A 22,439-nucleotide genomic window follows, 5' to 3' on the forward strand; every position below is an offset into this window, starting at 1 on the left:
TCTTTTATCTATATCAGAGATTCTCAACCTCAGTACTGTTGACATTTGGGGCCCAATAACTTTTTGTGGTGGAGGACTGATCTGTGCATAGCAAGATGTTTAGTAACATCTCTGGCCTCTATCCACTAGATGCTGGTAGCACACCCACCCCGGTAGTGACAACCAAAAAATGTCTCCAGGCCTTGCCAGATGTCCCCTGGAGGCAAAGTCACACCAGGTTGAGAACTGCTGATCTGTAGGTTCTCCCTCTATCTTTCCCATATTTTCTCCTGGTGATTTTTTTGCAGAAGAAACTGGGTAGTTAATCCTGCAGAGATTCCTTCAGTCTGGATTTCACTGATTTCATCCCTATAGTGTAATTTAACATCCTCTGTCACCATTTCCTATTAATTGGTAGTTGGATCTAAAGACTTGATTAGTTTCCAATTTTTTTGTTTTGTTTGACAAGACTGCTTCATAGGTGGCGTTTTGTTCTTCTGTCAGGAGGCACATAGTATCTGTTTTGTCTTTTTATAATATTAACAACTGTTGATACCTTATTTATTCATCAGGAATCTTTTTTATTTTAAAATGTATTTTATATATTTTCATTTAGACAAACTTTATTTAAAATAACAATCTGTGTTCTCCCTTAATAAAGGAAGGGGAAATGGAAGGTGAGGCGGTTGAAGCCATTGTGGAGGAGTCTGAAACTTTCATTAAAGGAAAGGAGAGAAAGACTTACCAGAGACGCCGGGAAGGGGGCCAGGAAGAGGACGCATGCCACCTACCCCAGAACCAGAGTGATGGGGGTGAGGTGGTCCAGGATGTCAATAGCAGTGTACAGATGGTAATGATGGAACAGCTGGATCCTACCCTTCTTCAGATGAAGACTGAAGTAATGGAGGGTACAGTCGCTCCAGAAGCAGAGGCTGCTGTGGACGATACCCAGATCATAACCTTGCAGGTTGTAAATATGGAGGAACAGCCCATAAACATAGGAGAGCTTCAGCTTGTTCAAGTACCCGTTCCTGTGACTGTACCTGTTGCTACCACATCGGTAGAAGAACTTCAGGGGGCTTATGAGAATGAAGTATCTAAAGAGGGCCTTGCAGAAAGCGAACCCATGATATGTCACACCTTACCTTTGCCTGAAGGGTTTCAGGTGGTGAAAGTGGGGGCCAATGGAGAGGTGGAGACACTAGAACAAGGGGAACTTCCGCCTCAGGAAGATCCTAGTTGGCAAAAAGACCCAGACTATCAGCCACCAGCCAAAAAAACAAAGAAAACCAAAAAAAGCAAACTGCGTTACACAGAGGAGGGCAAAGATGTGGATGTGTCTGTCTATGATTTTGAGGAAGAGCAGCAGGAGGGTCTGCTGTCAGAGGTTAATGCAGAGAAAGTGGTTGGTAACATGAAGCCTCCAAAACCAACAAAAATTAAAAAGAAAGGTAAAATGAGTTTATTCATTATAATCTCATAAAACCTCTCTGGGATAAAGTATATAACAGTGCATATGCAGGTTATTTTATATTAAATGGATTTTTTAAAAAGATCAGGATGTGGGTTCCAGTCTTTTTAGCCAGTCTGAAAGAGGTTTTTCCAGATTGAGTACTTTTTAAGCCCTGAAGAGAAAGAAGTAAATCTATAAGTGGCATGAGATAATTATGACTTAATATGACTTAGGTTAAGTTTAGTTATAAAAGGCTAATGAAATATATTTGTACAAATTTAAGATTAAGATTAATCTTAACACTTTAAAACCCTGCAACAAGTAAGTGTTTTATTTTGCATATAGGTGTAAAGAAGACATTCCAGTGTGAGCTTTGCAGTTACACGTGTCCACGGCGTTCAAATTTGGATCGTCACATGAAAAGTCACACTGATGAGAGACCACACAAGTGCCATCTTTGTGGCAGGGCATTCAGAACAGTCACCCTCCTGAGGAATCACCTTAACACACACACAGGTGCTGGATAAGAATGTTGGGGGCTACAGCATAGCAAAGATTGTAGCTTGGGTTTTAAGTATCATCCAAGCTGGTTCCAGTGGGAAGTTAAAGAAGGAAGATTTTTATTCTTTTTTATCGTGCCCTTTTTGTAATCTTGATTTATCGTAAACACATGGACTTAGTTATAAGCAAATGTAAAGAAAATTTTATGGAAAATGATTATGTAAGGATGATGATCCAGAAAAAGATTATCTATGGCAGTTAATCTATAATACTTCCTGAAGACATCACCATTGTGGTGCTGAGATTTTAGCAACGACGAAAAATGACCCACAAAATTCCCAGGCAACAATTGCTAGGCACTATGAGAAAGAACATTAGAAGCAGAAGTGAAGGGTCAGCCCTGGTGGCCTAATGGTTAAGTTCGGCGCACTCTGCTTTAGTGGTCCAGGTTCAGTTCCTGGACGCGGACCTACACTGCTCTGTTAGTGGCCATGCTGTGCTCGCGGCCCACATACTAAAAAATAGAGGAAGATTGGCACAAATGTTAGTTCAGGGCGAATCTTCCTCAGCAAAAAGAAATAAAGAAATAGAAGTGAAATGCTACCTTTGTAAAAACCATGGTTTCTGGTTGTTTCGCCTCAAGGAAAATAAGTAATTTGTAATCTCAGAATGGAAAGTTTAAGGTACCATTTTAGCAGTTTTCAAACATTTAATTATTCACACTCCATACATACTTTAATATTCTAATATTAGCTTCATCTTGACTGTGGTCAGGTCCAAGGGGTCACTGAAGTAGAGAGACTGTGCACTGGAGCTTTCTTTAGGCTCTCTCCTGGGCTCTTTGCACTCTCAGTGTTGGCACTTGACTGCAAGTGCTAATAGAAGCTTCTCTCACCCAGTTCCTCATGCAGAATAGCTTTCCTCTATCCAGATTCTCCAACTCATTTTATAAGATGACTTTCGTTTTTGATTTGATATGCTGGTTGTCCAATGAGCATGATCAAGCGGGGGTTGACCTTTAAGCAGTATGCTGTGCTTTAGTATATTCTTACTAATGCGCCTTAGTCACTTTTCACCATCTCCCTAGTCTCTACTCAGACACTTGATGATATATTTTATTTAGTTGTTTGAAGGTACTATGAAAGGGGCATATGACTAGATAAAAGCAGTTAGCCCTATCAAAGGACTTCCCAAGATGGGAGTGCCTTGACGTGGGCAGTGTATGTCATGGTCTAGTTCTCAGCTTTGAAAATAAGTTCAGTCTGTTCAGTTACTTAGAGCTGATTTGGCAGGTATAAGTCATGCTGACCACACCCTCAAGGGTCAGGTGCGTATCAGAAAATCAGTTTATGGTGAGGAAAACACCTTTTTATTTTCTAGATCCAGTTGTATTGCATTCTAGGGGGCACCCTTGCCTATGTTGAAATGCTGTAGCAATTGAAAGGTGACTTGTTCAGCATGAACCTTGAGCAGAGGGACATAGGCGGTCATGTGGTGCAATCCTGTCCCACAGCAGTGTCTACTTCTTTCTTAATTGCCATGAGTATGTCTACCAGAGGCAGGCCTCTTTCTCTCCCCTAGATAGTACTAGGTAAACATTGGAAATTCTTGGTTTTCAGCTTACCTTGTCCTAACAGAAATGGATGCTGCTTTCCTTCTCTTGTTCATTGTTTTACTTACCTATCTCTACCACCAGACTATGCCTTTTTCACAGATAAGAACTCTCCTTCACTCCTCCATCCTCGGTGGTACTAAAGAAGCAAACTGAGCAAATGAACATTCCTTGGAATTTCTTAGTTGCTGTCATACTCCAATCATATTTCCCTCTCCAAGGTTCTCTCAGTCTCTGGGGGAATCATCTCTGCAGGTGGCTGGTCCCATTGATTATATTGTGACTCTTCCTAATTCCCTTCTCAGAGGTAGCATTCCTTTGGTTTTGGTGTTTGGGATTACCTTGCTGTCACCCTTTCCCTGAGGCCACAATTACAGACAGTCCCTAGTTTCTGAGTAATAGTGTATGAAAACAGCACTGTGTTCTGCTGTCAGCTTTATTTCCTTATTGTCGTTATTACCTGGGGATGATATTTTCAATGTAGTATTCAGACTATAAAGTGACTGGAGAAGCTCCACTAAAGTAGTCAGTTCTGTTATGGGGCTACTATGTGAAGACATATTAAAAACAGTAAGATTCTTTCAGTGAAAGAAAAACAACAAGAAATGTGGAGAATATATTATTAGTTCATAAAAATGTTTATGCCATGAATTGACATTCAGATCAGAGCATAGTAGACATGGATGTTTGAAAGTGTTGTTTAAGTCAGTAAAAAGCTTTACTTTGTAACCTTGTACTTGTTTCTGTACTTTGAAAACAAGCTATCATATTTGTATTTTTAAAAAAAGACAAAGTGTCAGAATCTGGATGGGCCAATGGCCCCATATATATAGTTGTAATACAGTAAGATTTGATGTGCAAAAGGATCTCAAGTCAAATGACTATTAATTCTGTGACCTGTACTTGATAAAACATTAAGGTTTAAAAGATGTTCTTCATTTTTTATCAAGAGTTGAAACAGAATGATGTTTCTACTAACTGTTAATCCATAGCAACCAGAATATTCACAAAATAGGGATAAAAAGAATTTTGTATTCAAAGGCAGCAGACTCAAATAAGTAATTAAGAGAAACTAAGTGTTTGGCCCATTTTTCTGATATTCTGATGTTAGTGTTGTAAAGTCAGCTGGGCCCTCTCATAGCTTTTGGAGTTACTCAGACTAATGCAGGGTTGATGAGATGACTAGGGTCCAGCCTCATGCAGCAGTTCTCTGTCACACATTGAACTCATTGACTGTGCCCTTGATCTTGTCTTCCTGTTGTACCCTCTTTTCTCTAGGTACTCGTCCTCACAAGTGCCCAGACTGCGACATGGCCTTTGTGACTAGTGGAGAGTTGGTGCGGCATCGTCGTTACAAACACACCCATGAGAAGCCATTTAAGTGTTCCATGTGCGATTATGCCAGCGTAGAAGTAAGTGTTCAGCTCCTTGTTGGTTTCTCTCTTAAGAAGACCATGATTCCAGTATGAGGATATAAACTACCAAGGCTAATAACTTAAGATGAGATAGAAAATCTTACTAGAGTAACACTCCTAGTCCTCCCCACCACCAAAAATATTGAGTGTGAAAGATTTACTCATTAAAAAAAGGGAACCATTTCTACATGTTGTTATAGGGAGGTTCTACCAAACTTGAAAGAAAGAAATAGCTGTACCCAGAGCATTTTAAAATGGGAGATTTATCACCTTTGTTATTTGAGGCTACCCTGTTACCAAAACGGGATAAGGATACTATCAAAAAGAAAACTATGTTATTCTCATAGAGAAGCAAAAATTCTAAATAAAGTTACTAAACTATATTTAGTAAAATATTTTAAAAGATAAGCGATTACTAAATAGAGTATCTAAAATGCAAGGATAGTTCAACATTAGGAAATTATTGGTGTGTACTGCATTGAGAGATTAAAGAAAAACTTTATGATCATTCTTAGATTACTGAAAAACTATAAAATTCAGTATCATTACTGCTTAAAGTCCTAGCAAGAGTGAAAGAGGGGCCGGCCCGCTGGCACAGTGGTTAAGTGCGCACGTTCTGCTTCTCGGCGGCCCAGGGTTCACCGGTTCGGATCCCAGGTGTGGACATGGCACCACTTGGCAAAAGCCATGCTGTGGTAGGCATCCCATGTATAAAGTAGAGGAAGATGGGCATGAATGTTAGCTCAGGGCCAGTCTTCCTCAGCAAAAAGAGGAGGATTAGCAGTAGTTAGCTCAGGGCTAATCTTCCTCAAAAAAAAGAGTAAAAGAAAATGTCTTTACTAGAACGAGAATATACTAGAAACCTCTAGTAAACCTATCCTAATTAACTCTGAAACATTGCAAGTATTCCCATTAAAATTTGGTACAAGGGGGCCAGCCCCATGGCCGAGTGGTTAAGTTCGAGCACTCCGCTTTGGTGGCCCAGGGTTTTGCCAGTTCGGGTCCTGGGCACAGACCTAGCACTGCTCGTCAGGCCATGCTGAGGCAGCATTCCACATAGCTCAACTAGAAGGACCTACACCTAGAATACACAACTATGTATGGGGCGCTTTGGGGAGAAGAACAAAAAGAAAAGGAAAAAAAATTAGGGGGAGCAAAACAAGATTCCATTCTTACTGTTTTCAACGTTGTCTTGGAAATCCTAGCTAATAAAATAAAGTAAGAAATGAATTTTAATTGGAAAAAGGAAACTTGTTTCTTGCTGACTTATTTGTTTACATGGAAAATCCAAGAGAATCAGCTAAAGAACTTTGAGCTGTAAGCTAAGTTTAGTTGGGTGATTAGATAAAATAGGTACACAGAAATCAGTAACTTACTTAACACTATCAATGGTAGGAAACAGATTCAAATTCTAATAGCAATAAAATGACTTAGGGATAAACTGAACAACAACAAACATTTGATGGTGTGAAGAAAACTTGACAAACTTTTCCAAAGGACATGAATAAATGAAGAGACATTACACGTTGATTGTAAATTTCAACTGGAAGAGTAAACATGAATGACTAAGAAAAATTTGAGACAAGAATGAGGGGTTTGTGCAGTTGATGTGGTGAAACTCCTTAGTAAATGAAGACAGCGTGATATCGGAGCAAGAATAAGTAGCTCATTGGAACAGAATTTCATATATAAGTGCATATAGGAATTTAATGTATGATAAGTAGGCGAATCTTGCAAAGAGAATTAGTAATGCTGCTGACACCATTGTTTAACCATTACAGTGTGTGAAAACTTGCTGTGTAGCACTCATAAGTACAGGAGGGTTTTCTTATTGTTAAAATTGGAACTTTAAAAGAAATTTTCAGGGGCTGGCCCCATGGCCAAGTGGTTAAGTTCGCGCGCTCTGCTGCAGGCAGCCCAGTGTTTCGTTGGTTCGAATCCTGGGCGTGGACATGGCACTGCTCATCAAACCACGCTGAGGCAGCGTCCCACATGCCACAACTAGAAGGACCCACAGCGAAGAATATTACAACTACGTACCAGGGGGCTTTGGGGAGAAAAAGGAAAAAATAAAATCTTTAAAAAAAAAAAAAAAATTTTCAGGGCCGGCCCTGTGGTGCAGTGGTTAAGTGTGCACATTCCACTTCTTGGCGGCCCGGGGTTCACAGGTTTGGATCCCAGGTGCAGACATGGCACCGCTTGGCAAAAGCCATGCTGTGGCAGGCGTCCCACGTATACAGTAGAGGAAGATAGGCATGGATGTTAGCTCAGGGCCAGTCTTCCTCAGCAAAAAGAGGAGGATTGGCAGTAGTTAGCTCAGGGCTAATCTTCCTCAAAAAAAAAAATAAATAATTTTTCAAATCAAACAGTAGTGCGTATTCAAAGCATTTCTTAACATCGAGTTAGAAAGTCACCATTTTGTTGGAAAGGTACGCAGCAGGATACAAAAAACATAGTCATTAGTGAGGAAGGTAAATGAGAGGCCCTTGTGAAGCCTGGCCAGTCTGGGAAGTGCTAATGATAGGAAGATGAATTAAAATAGGTGCTTATTAACTCAGATTCAAAATTTGGAATAAAATTGACCTATAAGTAAGCATAGATTATTTAAAAACTGTTATGGAAAACTTTAAACATTTATAGGAGTAGAGGGAATAGTATTAACCAACTTAGACAGTTATTAATAATGACCAATATTGACTTATCTATTCTCCTATTCATTTACCCTCTTCCTTTGGATTATGTTATGGATTTAAGAAACAAAGATTATAAATAACAAAGAGGAGAAATATTATCTTTCGGACTTTTTCTGTATTCTGAACTTCAGTGCCCAAAAACAAGCTTTTGTGCTTAACCCACAGCACTCACGTTACATTCTGTGTCAACAAAGTATGCTATTGGGTTGCTTTCGTGTTTCAGGTCAGCAAATTAAAACGTCACATTCGCTCTCATACTGGAGAGCGTCCGTTCCAGTGCAGCTTGTGCAGTTATGCCAGCAGGGACACATACAAGCTGAAAAGGCACATGAGAACCCATTCAGGTAGGACTTCTCGCCTCCTTCTTGTATTAATGAGCTCCTTTTCAGTGGATCCCATGGGACCCTGTGAACCACCACGAGCCCTATTGCTTACCTGAATGGAAACTAGAATGAAAGTAGTATATAATTGACAAATGCTTCTCTGGCATATCTTCTGAATTCATTGTTCTGAATATACGTTGGAGAATAGACAGTTTGTACTGTTAGAAGAAGTCTGAGTAGATTAACCCAACTTGTTCAGTTTTCCTAAGTACTGTCTTGTCCTAAAAAGAAAAACTGGTAGGTCCTCCTGTCATCCCATCTACTCTCCCCCGGAAGTAAGCATTGCTGTAGGAACTGCTTTTTCCAATGTGAAAGGACTCCATGGCGAAGCTGGGCAGGGCAGAGCAGAGGTGGTGGCATCAGATCAGGGCTTGTTTGCCATCTCTGAAGATTGGCATGAGCCAAGCAGTGGGCTTGAGCCTCAGCCTTCCTAAGTAATACCTGTAAATTCTCTGCAGCATAGCATACCTGCCACCTGAATACCCCTCCAATTAAATGATAGTATTTAGTCATTTCATCTAATTTGTTCATTCTGTATTTCCTTTTAAGGAGAAAAACCTTATGAATGTTATATTTGTCACGCTCGGTTCACCCAAAGTGGTACCATGAAGATGCACATTTTACAGAAGCACACAGAAAATGTGGCCAAATTTCACTGTCCCCACTGTGACACTGTCATAGCCCGAAAAAGTGATTTGGGTAAGTAAATAAGTGGCAAATGAAAAAAATATCTTCAAGGATTTTTGAAAAAATGAAGATGATGAATAACTTCCTTTTCTAACCCATTTTGTGTATGTGAATGGCCTGCCACTTAATAAAAGCCATTGATTAGCTGCTATTTTTTTCTGTCTCTTCTTTCGCCTACTACAGTCAGGCCACAAGATTCTTTCCTGAATATAGCTCATCTATAAATTAACAGGAGCTGTAATGAGAGGAAACAGAGTATACCTTTAATTAGTAGCCTTCATGGGTAATGTTAAATAGGGAAGTGACATAGTATGATCCAAACTAAGGTCAGTCTACTTCAGTTTTTTCAGAACATTTGTCCTTTCTCTAGGTAATTGGACTGTTTCATTGGTTTGGTGATAATTATATTTCTGTGTGTAATTAAGCTAGAGTTTATATAGAGGCAAAGTTTAGCATTAGAAATTTTAATATGATCCATACTTAAAGATAGGTCACCTGAATTTCTCCCCTTGTTTTTCTTATTTAAAAGAGATAAAAATATTGCCCTAGTCTGTTCTCTGTCCAAAATGCATTTCTCCTTGAGTATTATTTTTTTGAACATTTTTACATTTGGATGAATTTTTGTACTTTACAAATTGTCTTTCACTTTTCTTTTACTCTTTTACTCATTTGATCTTCTCAACAACCATATGAAGTCATCAAGGCATATGCAGTATGTATTCTAGCTTTATAGGTGATGAACCTAAGGCTCACACAGGTGTCTTGTCCAAAGCTGCACAGCACAGCTTTTGAGTGGCAAAGCTGGGCTTGAGTCCTCTTGAGTCCCCACAGGTGTTTCTTACACTGAGGAATATGTGAGTACTCAGGTCATATCAGCAATCTCGCAAGCCACAGCATAAACGTGGCCTGTGTTTCTGCAGCATTGGTTTTACCCAAAAGTTGTTTGGTTTTTTTTGTGGTTTTTTTTGTTTTTTGTTTTTTGTTTTTGAGGAAGATTAGCCCTGAGCTAACTGCTGCCAATCCTTCTCTTTTCACTGAGGAAGACTGGCCCTGAGCTAACATCCGTGCCCATCCTTCTCTACTTTTTTTTTATATGTGGGACACCTACCACAGCATGGCATGCCAAGCAGTACCATGTCCACACCTGGGATCTGAACCAGTGAACCCTGGGCCACCAAAGCAGAACAGGCGCACTTAACCGCTGCACCACCGGGCCGGCCCCTACCCAAAAGGTTTTGAGTAAAATTATACAATTTAACTGGTGTCTTAAAACATTTTTATATTAATATGACTATATTGAGCAAAGTGCAGACTGACATATATTTTTAAGATGAAACCGTGAGTTTGAAGCAGAGGACTTTGGGCTCCACATAAGACCCATGGGTCATGTGTTCATCCTACTCTGCTGTTAAGAGGACTTCGTTAGAAAGATTTAAGAGGCACTGTCCTCAGGTAAATGAAAGAGTTTTACTCTTCTCATCATATAGAAACTAAAATCTAAACCAATAACATCTCATTGAAATGTGTGTGAGCTATTAGGTTATTGTCTGGATTGTTCAAATTTTTGTCTTTGCTGAGGAAGGTTAGCCCTGAGTTAACATCTGTTACCAATCTGTCTCTTTTCTTTTTTTTTTTTTTTCTTTTTTGGCTTGAGGAAGATTAGCGCTGAGCTAACATCTGTGCCAGTCTTCCTCCACTTTATATGTGGGTCTCCACCACAGTGTGGCTGAGGTACACCCCTGAGATCTGAACCCACAAACCTGGACCACCAAAGTGGAGCGTACCGAACTTAACCACTACACCACAGGGCCAGCCCCTCAATTTTTTTTAGTTATTCACTTTTATGATATGTTTATGATATAAACAACACCCTGGGTATTTTATACTTGCGTGATCACTCTTAGACCTTATATAATAAGGTCTTTATGAGACACTTAATTGCCTAGGAGCTGTCAAGTAATAATCTCCCAAAAGCAGTCCTAAAGAAGTTTGTGTTCCTCTTTAAAGCAGGCCCGATTCACTCTGATACGCAGTAATTAAAATTCATCGCTTCGTTACACTTCAGTTAAAAAAAAATTACTACTTTGTGACACAGGAAAGCATGGGCTTTGGAGACAGACCTGCTGGAGTGAAGGCTGACCTCTGAATACTTACTGCTCTAAGCTTCTTTTTCTTTTTGTCCTCAACTGATATATTGGAATAATACCTACCTTACAGGATTGTTTTTACAAGTATTTAATAAGAACATATGAAAGAAAAAGTCTTTTATATTACTGTTAGTTTGGTCTCTATCAGAGGACCAGAATGGGAAAGTTGAGGTTTAAAAATTATTTGAAATAATATATGCACATATAAAGGTCTTCATTTAATGAAGGTGTGTAGAGAGTGAGAAGTCAGAGCCATCCCTTTGGCTGTCCTCGTCTCCAGTCTTCAGAACCGGCCCTCTTGAAGTGGTGTGATAGTGCTAGTACCGTGACTGAAGCAGATTGGCAGCACCGTAAATTCATGATCCCAAATGCAGCTGGGCTCTTGTTGCTCCTGCACAGTCCAGCTGTTTGGCCTTGTCAGGTGTGCTCCCATTTTCCACAGTGACTTTGTTTGTTCATTCGTTCCATAAGTGTTTGGGTGCCTGCTATGTGAGAGGTGCCATGACAGATTTGGGTAAATCACTCTTAACTTTCTTTAAACCTCTGCTGTTCATCCCCTTTACTCTCTGCCTCCCTGGTCTCAGTAAGTGACTTCTTTTTCTACTTCAGAAAAAAAAAAGGCAACAGATCAAAACTCCATATTTCCTGTTACCAAACCTACAAACCTACTTGCCTCTGTATTCATCCTCTCTTTCCCCACCTGGTACTAGAGAGTTGATATCACTCATTTTGTCCATGGCCTGTCCCTTTGCCTTTCCCTTGATCCCACTCTCCTGTTGTCTTGGCAGCCTTTACATGGTCAAGTATTGTCTCTTTACCTTCATCTTCACCTTCTCACTCTTTGATCTTTCCCCTCAACTCTAAACATGCTTACTTCTTTCCTGTCTTTAAAAATAATCTTCCCTGGGGCCGCTCTGGTGGCACAGCGGTTAAGTGTGCACATTCCACTTTTCCAGCCGGGGGTTCGCAGGTTCGGATCCCTGGTGCGGACATGGCACCGCTTGGGAAACCATGCTGTGGTAGGTGTCCCACATAGAAAGTAGAGGAAATAAATAATCTTCCCCTCTAGGTTTAGCTCTTCTTCCCAGCCAACCCTCATGAAGTTATATCCCTCACAGGCCTCCCTTCCTCAGCTCCTGATTCTCTCCCATCTGGCTTATACCCCATCACTCTATAAAGTGACTCTTAGTAAGATCACTAATGACCCCACATTGCTGAATGTAGGGAACATTCCACTTCCCATCACTCTTAATGTCTTAGCAGCGTTCTTCATAGTGGCCTTTGCCCTCCTCCTGAAAACACTTTCTTACCTTGACCTCCGTGGCACTACATCGTGTTGGCTTGCTTATTTCTCCCTCTGTTCCTTCTCAGACTTCTCTTGTTGTAATCCTTCCTTTCACTGGCCTTAACTGTTAGATTTCTTAAAGTGTGACCCATACTCTTCTTTTTCTTTTTCTTTTTTTTTTTTTTTAAAGATTTTATTTTTTCCTTTTTCTCCCCAAAGCCCCCCAGTACATAGTTGTATATTCTTCGTTGTGGGTCCTTCTAGTTGTGGCACGTGGGACGCTGCCTCAGCGTGGTCTGATGAGCAGTGCCATGTCTGCACCCAGGATTCGAACCAAGGAAACACTGGGCCACCTGCAGTGGAGCACGCAAACTTAACCGCTCGGCCACGGGGCCAGCCCCTACTCTTCCTTTTCATACTTTACTTTTGCCTTAAGTGATTTCATCAGCTCCCATGGTCTCACTCAAATCCTAACAACTCCTAAATGTATGTTCCTACTCCTGATCTTTCTTTTGAGTTAGGCTTATATAACTATCTATCCTTTGCCGTCTCTCTCCTTGCTTTGATATCATTGGCATTTCAAATTCAGCATGTCCAAAACTGAAAGTCTGAAACCTCTTTGCCCCGCGTCCTAACAACAAACACGCACAACTTGGGCTTCAGCCTTCTTCCACTGTTCCTTGTCTCGGTAACTGGCCCCACTGTCTTCTCAGTTTTCCAAGCCAGAAATCTGGAGGACATCTCTGACACCCACACCTTCCTCCTTCTTACTCTGTATTCAGTCATTAAATCCTGGTGATTCAACTTCCTAGATCTCTCATCGGTTCTCTCCCTTCCTTCCATATCCATTGCTATCACCGTTGTCCAGGCCACCATGTTCTCTCACCTATCCTGTTTCAAAACCTTCACTGGTCTCCCCACATCTGTTGCTATTCCTCCTTGTAATTCATTTCCGTATAGCAGCCAGAGTAATTATTTTAAGAAACAGAAAGAAATGTATTATTAACTTGTTGAAATGCTTGTTTGTGTTTTCACAACTTAGACTGGGCTTTGTATTTTGCTTTCAGGTGTCCACTTGAGAAAGCAGCATTCCTATATTGAGCAAGGCAAGAAATGCCGATACTGCGATGCTGTTTTTCATGAGCGTTATGCCCTCATCCAGCATCAGAAGTCACACAAGAACGAGAAGCGCTTTAAGTGTGACCAGTGTGATTATGCTTGCAGACAGGTAGAGATCTTCATAGTTAGAAACTAGTTGATGTCAGGTTTTATCAGAGGTTTTTTTATATACCTTGTATGGTGGCTGTTTTTAAGGTTAGGATTTTCAAACTGATTTATGAGGAATGTCACGAAGGTCCTACTCCTAGATTGTATTATCTCAGTCTCCAGCTGATGTTTTATTTAGTCACAGCTTACCCCCTACCCACCCAGGCAGACTACTGGCTTCTTTCTCAAAACTGGAAATTAAGTCCAGGACTTGAGAAAAGGGAAGAATCTGATCCTGGGGCTTGATGCTTGGGAGTGATCTAGAGAAGCAGCCCAACAGGAGTGAGCAGATGTGCACTAGGATTTATGGAAGCACTTTTGCACCCCAGTAAAGATAACATTATCTCGATGAGCAGTTTTGAGCCTAGATCCTTGGGAGAGAAAGGCTTGTCATCCACATGTACACAGCTGGTGTCTGAGGTAGCAGCCCTGTAACAGGCTCTGAGGCCTCTTCCCACCCTGCTCTTTTTCAGGAGAGGCACATGATAATGCACAAGCGCACTCACACTGGGGAGAAGCCTTATGCCTGCAGCCACTGCGACAAGACCTTCCGCCAGAAACAGCTCCTCGACATGCACTTCAAACGCTATCATGACCCCAACTTTGTTCCTGCGGCCTTCGTCTGTTCTAAGTGTGGGAAAACATTTACACGCCGGGTAAGAGTCAGGACTTTACTTCTCCTATTATAGTTCTTAATATCGTATTCTTGATCTTCTACTGCAAAGCAGGGCACTTTTTTCCCACTGAAGTTATAACCATAGAGATGCCCTCTGCTTGGAAAGGGCCAGTCATCCCCACCTTGAGGTTTTCTATCCATGTGTGAACCCTTCTGCTGATGAGGTACTCCCTATCTTTGAATGGGTCTGTCCTGGACCTTCCCTTGGGGCCAAGTTAGTCACGAGATAAGGAACTGATCTGATCTTCCCCTGCTCCTCCTGCCTGCAGGCTGCTAGGCTGCTGAGCCCTTGCTCAGAGGACCCAGCCTTATCTTCTAAGGGATTCTCTCCTCTCCTTCCCTCCCTCCTCTCTCTTCCTCTCTTCTCTCCCTCTCCCCTCCTCCAGATGGAGACCACTTCCCATGACTAAGGAGAGCATGCAGGACTTCCTTAGCAGATACTAAGATGCTAGGATATTCAGACTTAGTATGGATACCCCATATAAATAAAGAGAACTTCCACTTCTGAGCTTATCTTTTTAAATAATGTGAAAGGGTTTTGTTTCTTTTGTTAGAATACCATGGCAAGACATGCTGATAATTGTGCTGGTCCAGATGGTGTAGAAGGGGAAAATGGAGGAGAAACAAAGAAAAGTAAACGTGGAAGAAAAAGAAAGATGCGATCTAAAAAAGAAGATTCCTCTGACAGTGGTAGGTGACTTGTTTCTTAGTTTAGTTACACGTGGCAGATTTTGCTACCCAGTTTCCAGTATATTTATGTGTGTATACGCTGGGGTATGGAGAGAGGCCAGTCACTCTTGCTTCCCTTAAACCTCTAATCCTCCTAACGTGTGTATATATTTACAAGGGCAATTAGTTTGTTCCTGGGGCAAATTTTTTTTTTTTCCTCATGGCATTTCATTGCTTAATAATATCTTATTTGTTTTGTTCAGTTAAAGCCAAAGCAAAATTATCTTTACTCAGTTTACTCAGATTAGTGATATTCTGAGGCCAGCGGAGTTTCTTTTCTATGTTCATAACTTTTACATTTAGGAAGATGCTCTAGATTTGAGCAATGAATCTAATGGACATGAAGAAGGTTGCTTAAGCATCCTGACCAACTTCTGGTTTGACTGCCTGTGTCAGCCTAGCCTTGAGATGTGTTGATCAAATCCATGAAGGTCAGCCTTTCTCTTCCTATCTTAATCGCTCCATTTATAATATAAAACTTTGCCTGTTTTCCTCTCCTTGATGCTCTTTGGGGTGTTTTTGCCTTTCTAGTCATGAAATCCAGGCAGAAGGTATGCTTTGAGGTGCTAGACTCATGAAGAGGGAGGGACAGCAACGACTGTTGGTTGTGTAGGAGTCACATTTGATTATACAAACTTGTTCCAAAGTGTTAGGTTCTATAATGTGGACACTTGGGCTGCTGGCACCCAGTTGAGAAGGCACATTTGTGACTAAAGATTTAAGCTTTTTGTGGATATAGAGGGGTTTTGTGTTGGGGAATAAACTTCCCCAGAAGCAGCATCAGACTAGAGAGACGTAGATGGTGCCTACTGTATTTCTAGGGATTCCTTGTTTTGTTTTCTGCACTGCTTGTTAGTAGAAATAGTGGGGAGGGAATGACATTTTTGAAAATTGGATGTATTAGAGAATTTGAGTCACTTTACTGGTTTTATTGTAAGACTTGCTCATGAAAATACTAGATGTTTTATATTTAGATCTGTGAAAAGGTCCCTTTAGTTTTTGTATATTTTAACAAGTCCTTCACTTTTTTATTCATTTCTTGGGAGAATATTCATACAGTAAGCATAAGAGTAGTTTATTTTTTGCTGCCTTTTTTAGTGGAAGATCTGTTTTAAGCAGTGTCTTCATTCTCTGGCTTTTAAGTGAATGCCTCCTTTAAAATGTCAGTTTCCTTGATTTTTATAAAAGCACACCACTCTACTGAGAGACTTTCTGGAATCCCTTAGTTTCACTAAGAAATTAACGACTGGTCTGTTGGGAGTTGCCAAGGAATGTCAGAAGGCCCCACATGTTACCAGAGATCAACAGATAACCTTGAGCTGGAGGATCCCTGTAGTTGCTCTTAGTTGCAGAGCCTCATGCCAGAGACGGTGTCCCGTACCGTTTTTTCCCATGGTACTGCCTTGTTCACTTCTGTGGTTCATCCCCCAACAAGACCAGCTTCACTCCCTAATTCTACTTCACCAGAAGCATTTCAGCTGAAGTGTTCATTGACAATTTCCTAATACATTTCTACAATCCCTCCTTTTGTCTTCACTACTGGTTTGTAGAGCACAGTTTGGTTTTGGTTCTGGGCCTCATACCCACCGTCTCTTTATCACCCTGGAAAGTCTGGGCTTTCCATCACACTGCTTACGAAGGCCATGCAGTCATATTTGTCCCCTCCCAAATTTTCTGCCTGTTGGCCATCTGCCGAGGTTGACCAGCAGAGTCTACTGCTATTTTCAAGGCTTTTTGCCAAAATGTCTCCAAGTCAATAATCCTTTGACCCTATTAACCTTCTTTGTGTGCTTTTTCCCCCCAACTCTGACTAAATTTGTTTAGTTTTCTAGGCATTGGGCCAACTTAGGCAATAGGGAGGGGGCTTGAATAAGTTCAACAGGGAACCATGTCGTTCTTGACACACTGCCACGTACCAGTATGTTCCCCACATTTTCACTTAGAATTTCAGTTGCTTGACAAATAAGGCATTTTGTCCTCAAGATCAGGCATTTACCCAAAGATTTCTAAATTTAAACATTTGGTTCCAGAGAAAGAGAATGTGCTTGTAACCTGTGCTCTTGGAGACAGGCGAGCAGGGTACATTTCGTGCCATGGCACTGGGGGAGGGATAACAAGCTCTTTGGCTGCCTGCAGGTGTGGGCAGCAGAACAGCCCCAAACGGAGGTCAGAGATTTGAATTCCACTAGCTGTGGCTTAGCTTGTGCTTTACAAATTACTTAGCTTCTCACTTTTTCTATAAAATGAGTCTAACACCTCTTATTAAATGAAGTAATGAAGCCTAAATGGAATAATGGAGAATTTTTAAATTGTGATATACAGTGTAAATAACAGCTATGTTTGTGTAATAGAGTGTAGGTTACAGAGCATGATTACGCGTGTTATCTCAGTGCTTTTGATCCTCGATCACTAGTAAGTAGGTTGAGAGTGCTTTAGTGATTTCACAAGGAAACTGAAGTTCAGTGAGGTCATTGTCCTAGGTCACACACCTACCTACTGAGAGATCTGAGACTCCAAGCCACATTATCATCAGGCTCCTCATCAGTATTCTTCTTACAATAATTCTGTCTCCTTTTATGTGATTATGATATTAGGGAGAAGGTAAGGGAGTTAAGAATGACCCATTGGGTCTGGTACAGCTGGGAAAAAATTAAGACCAAAAATTTGACCTTAGAAAAAACTCATCAATAATAGTCTTAAAAGAACTCTTGCTTCTTATCCTAGTAAATAGGAGCTCCCAATGCATAAGAACTTCTGTCTTGCTCCCTGACAAATAGACACACACACCCCTTCCACTCACTTAGAAATAAGCAGGACCACATCTTCAGGGGTCCATTTCAGGGGTTCCTCTCAGGCTTAATGTCCTGTTTTATCCTTGTATAAAAGGTGGAGGGAATGACTTATTTTATTTTCAGCTTAAATCCTTGGTGGTTTTATAAAGAAAAAAATAGTATCTAATCCACGTAAAATATGAATAATAGTATTCAAGTTGATTTGCTTATTCTGCCACAATATGAGTTTACTCTGTTAATTTTGATAGCAGAAATTTCAGGAAAAGCATTTTTAAGATGGGCTTTTAATAATGAAAATAAATATATCACTAGACTTTACAGAATATGTGATTATTTGTGTTGTTTTTTGTTCCACCGCTCTTCTCCTTGCCCCACCACCTGTTCTTCCTGTTTTTATGAGAAGAAAATGCTGAGCCAGACCTGGATGACAATGAGGATGAGGAGGAGCCTGCCGTGGAAATTGAACCTGAGCCAGAGCCTCAGCCTGTTACCCCAGCCCCACCACCCGCCAAGAAGCGGAGAGGACGCCCCCCTGGCAGAACCAACCAGCCCAAACAGACCCAGCGTAAGTTACTTGTCTCAGCTCAGTAGGCTGGTATCCTCTCCCAGCACATAGGGGAGCCAAACCTGTCTTTGCTCTTTGCGGAGATGGGAACTAAGCCCTGAGAACAAGTAAAGGTCTCGCCAGGAGCAAACTCTCAGGAAGTAATTTTTTTAGTTTTTACTGGGGAACATCTGAGGAAGTCTCCAGGGGCCTCTTAACATTTTGGTGAGAAAAACTCCAGAGTAGAAGGGTACTTATGTTCTGCAAGATGGGTACTGTGACTGTGGGAGGGTTTTGCAAACAAACCAAAGTCACTGTCAGCACTGATATGGTAATGAATGGAAAAGAGCCGTATTTTAAAGGGTGGAGGGGTAAAGCAATCTCTGTGCTGAGATTAGCCCTCCTCAGAAGTCCAGGCCGGTGGATTCAATTGCTGGCCTTCTGATTTTGGAGAGGACATAAAGGAAGGTGTTGGTCCTCCACCTCACACTCCTGTAGTGGACGTGGCCTTTGTGACAGCAGGCTCTGGGGGACTACTCATGCCTCACTCCAGATCCTCTAAAAGCTAGCAGTTTGTTTTGTTTTTGTTTTTCTTTAACAAATGCAGGATTTAATCTTTTTTTTTTAATTCATTCCCTGAACCCCACGTATAGATGTCTCTCACAGAGGACTGGTTAACTATCGATCCTGGGAACCATTTCACCTACACACACTTGAGTGAACAAACTGCTGGGAGGGCCCTGGGTGTGGGAGAGCTTCAGAATCAAAAATGTCAGGTTCTTACAATGGGTGGGGTCACCTCTAAAATGGACCTACATCACACACTCGGTGACGTACTTCTAGTCACACAGTGTCCGCATCTTTTGGCTGTCTCACACTAGTGTAAAGCCCACACTTATGACATAGGGAAAATTAAGGCTCTTAATATGTAATTTGGGAGGCATATGAAGATGGAATGTCAGCATTTTGTTCTTTGATAGTTTCTAGAATATTGGAGCTTTATGTATAGCCGCATTTTAGGTCATTAAGTCTTTTTTTATTAACTTTCTCTGTATCACTACTAACGCTTTCCTGTATTGCTGACATCCATTTAGCGTCAAGTCTGAGAAGACCCGTGCAATGCTTGGGGGCTTTAATAGAATGTTTGTTTTCTTCCTGCTCCTCTTTGCCAGCAACAGCCATCATTCAGGTTGAAGACCAGAATACAGGTGCAATTGAGAACATTATAGTTGAAGTCAAAAAAGAGCCAGATGCAGAGCCCGTGGAGGGGGAAGAAGAGGAGGCCCAGCCAGCTGCCACAGACGCCCCCAATGGAGACCTCACACCCGAGATGATCCTCAGCATGATGGACCGGTGATGGCGGGGCCCCGCTCATCGCCAGGACTTCTCTGGGCTGTGTTTAAACGGCCCACATCTTAAATTTTCTCCCTCCTTTCTTCTTTTGGCTTTGGGAAAAGCATCATTTTACACCATTTTACCAAACATACTGAGAACTAAAACTTCAAGGATGATGTTAGAAAAATGTGATTTAACTAGAACTTGCTGTTTGATGTTAGCAAATCATGGAATGTTCTGAGTCTCTGAGGGTTTACTGTGAAGTGCTGAGGACAGTGTTGACGCCTAACTGGTTTTCTTAGGAGACAGAGACATTGAACCCTCTCTCTTGCTATGGTAAACCACTCCAGAATGGCCGCCAGGTTTCCCAGAGTTCTATGGTCTTCTTCCCAGGAGAGTTTTTAATTGTAAATGCAGGCTTGGGAAGGACTTAGACTTTTAAACTGGTTTTTGCTTTTGCTTTTCCCTGGCTCCCTTTGCTTTGGAGTCAGCTGCACACCAGTAGTATGGCATGCTACGATCGGTTTCTGTCTGAAGGCTTTGCCTCTTTCTTGGCAAAGTTTCTGGTATGGTCAAGCTTGTAAATAACCTTTTTTTACATTTTAATCTTTTCCATTAATTAAGAGGTTGAAAAGAAGTGCAGTGTAAGAAAACCCAGCATTTTAATTACTTGCAAATTAAGTTACCACAGACTCTGTAGTGTGTCAGTGTTGACAAGAAATTGGATCACAATCATGTAGCAGAACGGCACCCAGACTGCTGCCGCTGGGGATGGACCCCACACGGGAGATCGTGAATTCCAGCCCGCGGAGCCAGCATTTGAACCTTGTACAATTAACTTTCAGTTATGATTTCCCATCGACATTTTCTTTGCTCTGTTTGTAGCTGAATTGTTTGTGTTCTGTAAATCCTCTGTTAAAGCAGAAGGGTGATTATGAGCGGGTCACAGCAGCCCTTAAAAGCTGGGCCAGGAAATTCACTAGGTCAGTAATTTAAACTTTGGATCTTCAAAAAAAAATAATAATGTGAAGCAAAACCAACTAAAAAGTGATTCTTGCACATGAACTGTCACACGTTTAAAATGTGTTTTTTAGAGAGCCTCAGTCTTGCTGATTTCAAACACTTTTTTCTTCTGTGTATTGCTTTTAAGAGAGCCATCAGTTAGCTATCAGACTCTAGGTTGATGCATTTTGTACTTAGCTGTACTGTGTGATATTTTTCATTATTTTAGGATGCCAACAAGAGACCTGTAATAAAATATGTGATGGGGTTGAGAGCTGGGGAGGAGGATCTACTGCTGTACAGCTAATAAATCATACGGATTAACAAGTGCTCCACGCGCTGCCGCGTGATTCCTGCCTGATGAGGAGCCCAGGGCACTCCGCACCCATGCCTCGGGGGTGCAGGCCTCCTCCTTTCCCTCAGATGGCCACTTACTCTCTAGCTATGGGAGATGATCTTGGCAGATGATGGGATATTGAGTGCATCCTGCTATAAGTTTTAACTCCCTGAAAGTATGAGTTGAGAGGTGAGTGGATGACAGCTGCCAGCCTCCATGGTCCATCTTTGGAGTGGGTTCCCCGTGGCAGAGGGGGTTGGGCCACAGAGCTTCAGGTAGAAAGGGCTGATGGGAAGCTGTGTCCTCACGATCGCAGCTGAAAGAGGGCTGGGATCAGTACCTCAAGCTTTGCCAAGTACAGGGGAAAAGAGGGAAGTGGGCCCAGTCTGCCTTAGAGAAGTTCATTTGAGAGGCGAGACACGTACAACCACCAGGTGTGGAGAGAGACGCCTGTATAGCGGAGTTGCTTGCTAGCACCACAGGAACAGGATGGAAAGAGTCAGTGGGAAGTTTATGCATTAATGAAACATCATCCTGCTGCTGCTGGCCATTTCTGGGGCAGATTGCTTTGGCAAACTCATTTTAGGTGAAAGTTTCAGCCACTAATTACAGGGTTTTTTAACCAGAATTCCAACTTACCAGTTTTCAGTGAGAAGTAACAAAGGACAAGATGTATGTAGCCTTTGGCTAGCTTGTACTGTCCATGCAGTCAGGTCTCCCAGGAAGACATCATCTGAGCCTCAGGACTGTGGAACCAGGCAGTCAGCTTCTTGGACTGAATATTAGTGGCCTGAGGCTGTTGGAGCGTTGTTTCCGTCCCATCCATGGGCTGGCCCCCCACAGGGGCCAGAGTACTCTCTTAGCAGAAACTGGGCATGTAACTTTTATAAACTATAATAGAAAATCTCTTTGCAGCACAGTGAGCATTTATATCTTAAGCATAGCTTTTCATTTCTCATTATATACATTCAAATTGAAAGTTTAAAAGTGGGTTTGTTTTGGATGGGGAGAGGGGTAAGAAAAGTGACAGTCTGATGGGAGTTAAGGCTGAAAAAGGATCTCCCATTGCCTAGCCGGAGATACATCCTGTGTGACTCTATTAAATATAAAGCCTTTGGCAGGAGCCGGTTCTCACTCTTCCTCCGCGCCAGAGAACTGATGGGGAAGTTAACTGACCCGTCTGCAGCACTCTTCCCCACTGCTAAGCCGTAGTAGGAACGGGAGTAAAATGATCTATTCCCTTTCCACACCTGGGCTGGCATCGCCCCATCTGCTGCTGCCCAGCTCAGCAAGCACAGAGCCCTCTCTTGCTTTTGGTCAGGATCTTGTCTTTTAAAAACTGAGAGGAGCCTTGTGGCAGCACTGGGAGGTGCAGCCTGGCAGGTCCTCATCCTGTGCTACTGGAGCAGGCGGGGCTTATTCCTCATTATGAGCTTTTAGCATTTCCTGAGCGCCCATGGAGTGTCATGCTGTCTGGAGCACAGAGACAGGCTTGAACAAACGGAAGGCCTCTCCCCCTCTCATTGAGTCACTGTCACTTGTAGGAGCTGAGTCCCTTGTGTTCACTTGGTCTCTGACAGCAATTATGTTTGTTTTGTCACTG

At 41.8% G+C, this 22,439-nt stretch overlaps 1 protein-coding gene across 4 annotated transcripts in view; it reads left to right on the top strand.

Annotated features, from left to right (window-relative positions):
- The window catches only part of CTCF (CCCTC-binding factor), a 49,649-nt gene extending 28,820 nt beyond the window's left edge, over positions 1–20,829 (top strand). The window contains exons 3-12 of one of the 4 annotated variants that reach the window (XR_011436893.1): positions 641–1,430; positions 1,778–1,948; positions 4,824–4,957; positions 7,877–7,997; positions 8,586–8,735; positions 13,223–13,383; positions 13,895–14,077; positions 14,652–14,787; positions 15,130–18,183; positions 19,335–20,829. Coding sequence is in view for 3 of the 4 variants with exons in the window: in XM_023638657.2 (XP_023494425.2) it covers positions 650–1,430; positions 1,778–1,948; positions 4,824–4,957; positions 7,877–7,997; positions 8,586–8,735; positions 13,223–13,383; positions 13,895–14,077; positions 14,652–14,787; positions 18,022–18,183; positions 19,335–19,519 (2,184 nt within the window). In the remaining variant the exon portion in view is untranslated. The remainder of the gene's footprint in view (positions 1–640; positions 1,431–1,777; positions 1,949–4,823; positions 4,958–7,876; positions 7,998–8,585; positions 8,736–13,222; positions 13,384–13,894; positions 14,078–14,651; positions 14,788–15,129; positions 18,184–19,334) is intronic. The other 3 variants (XM_023638657.2, XM_023638658.2, XM_023638659.2) reach the window with 3 other exon arrangements.
- The last annotated feature ends 1,610 nt before the right edge of the window (positions 20,830–22,439 follow it).

The sequence above is a fragment of the Equus caballus genome, chromosome 3, assembly GCF_041296265.1.
Source record: "Equus caballus isolate H_3958 breed thoroughbred chromosome 3, TB-T2T, whole genome shotgun sequence".
Taxonomy (NCBI): domain Eukaryota; kingdom Metazoa; phylum Chordata; class Mammalia; order Perissodactyla; family Equidae; genus Equus; species Equus caballus.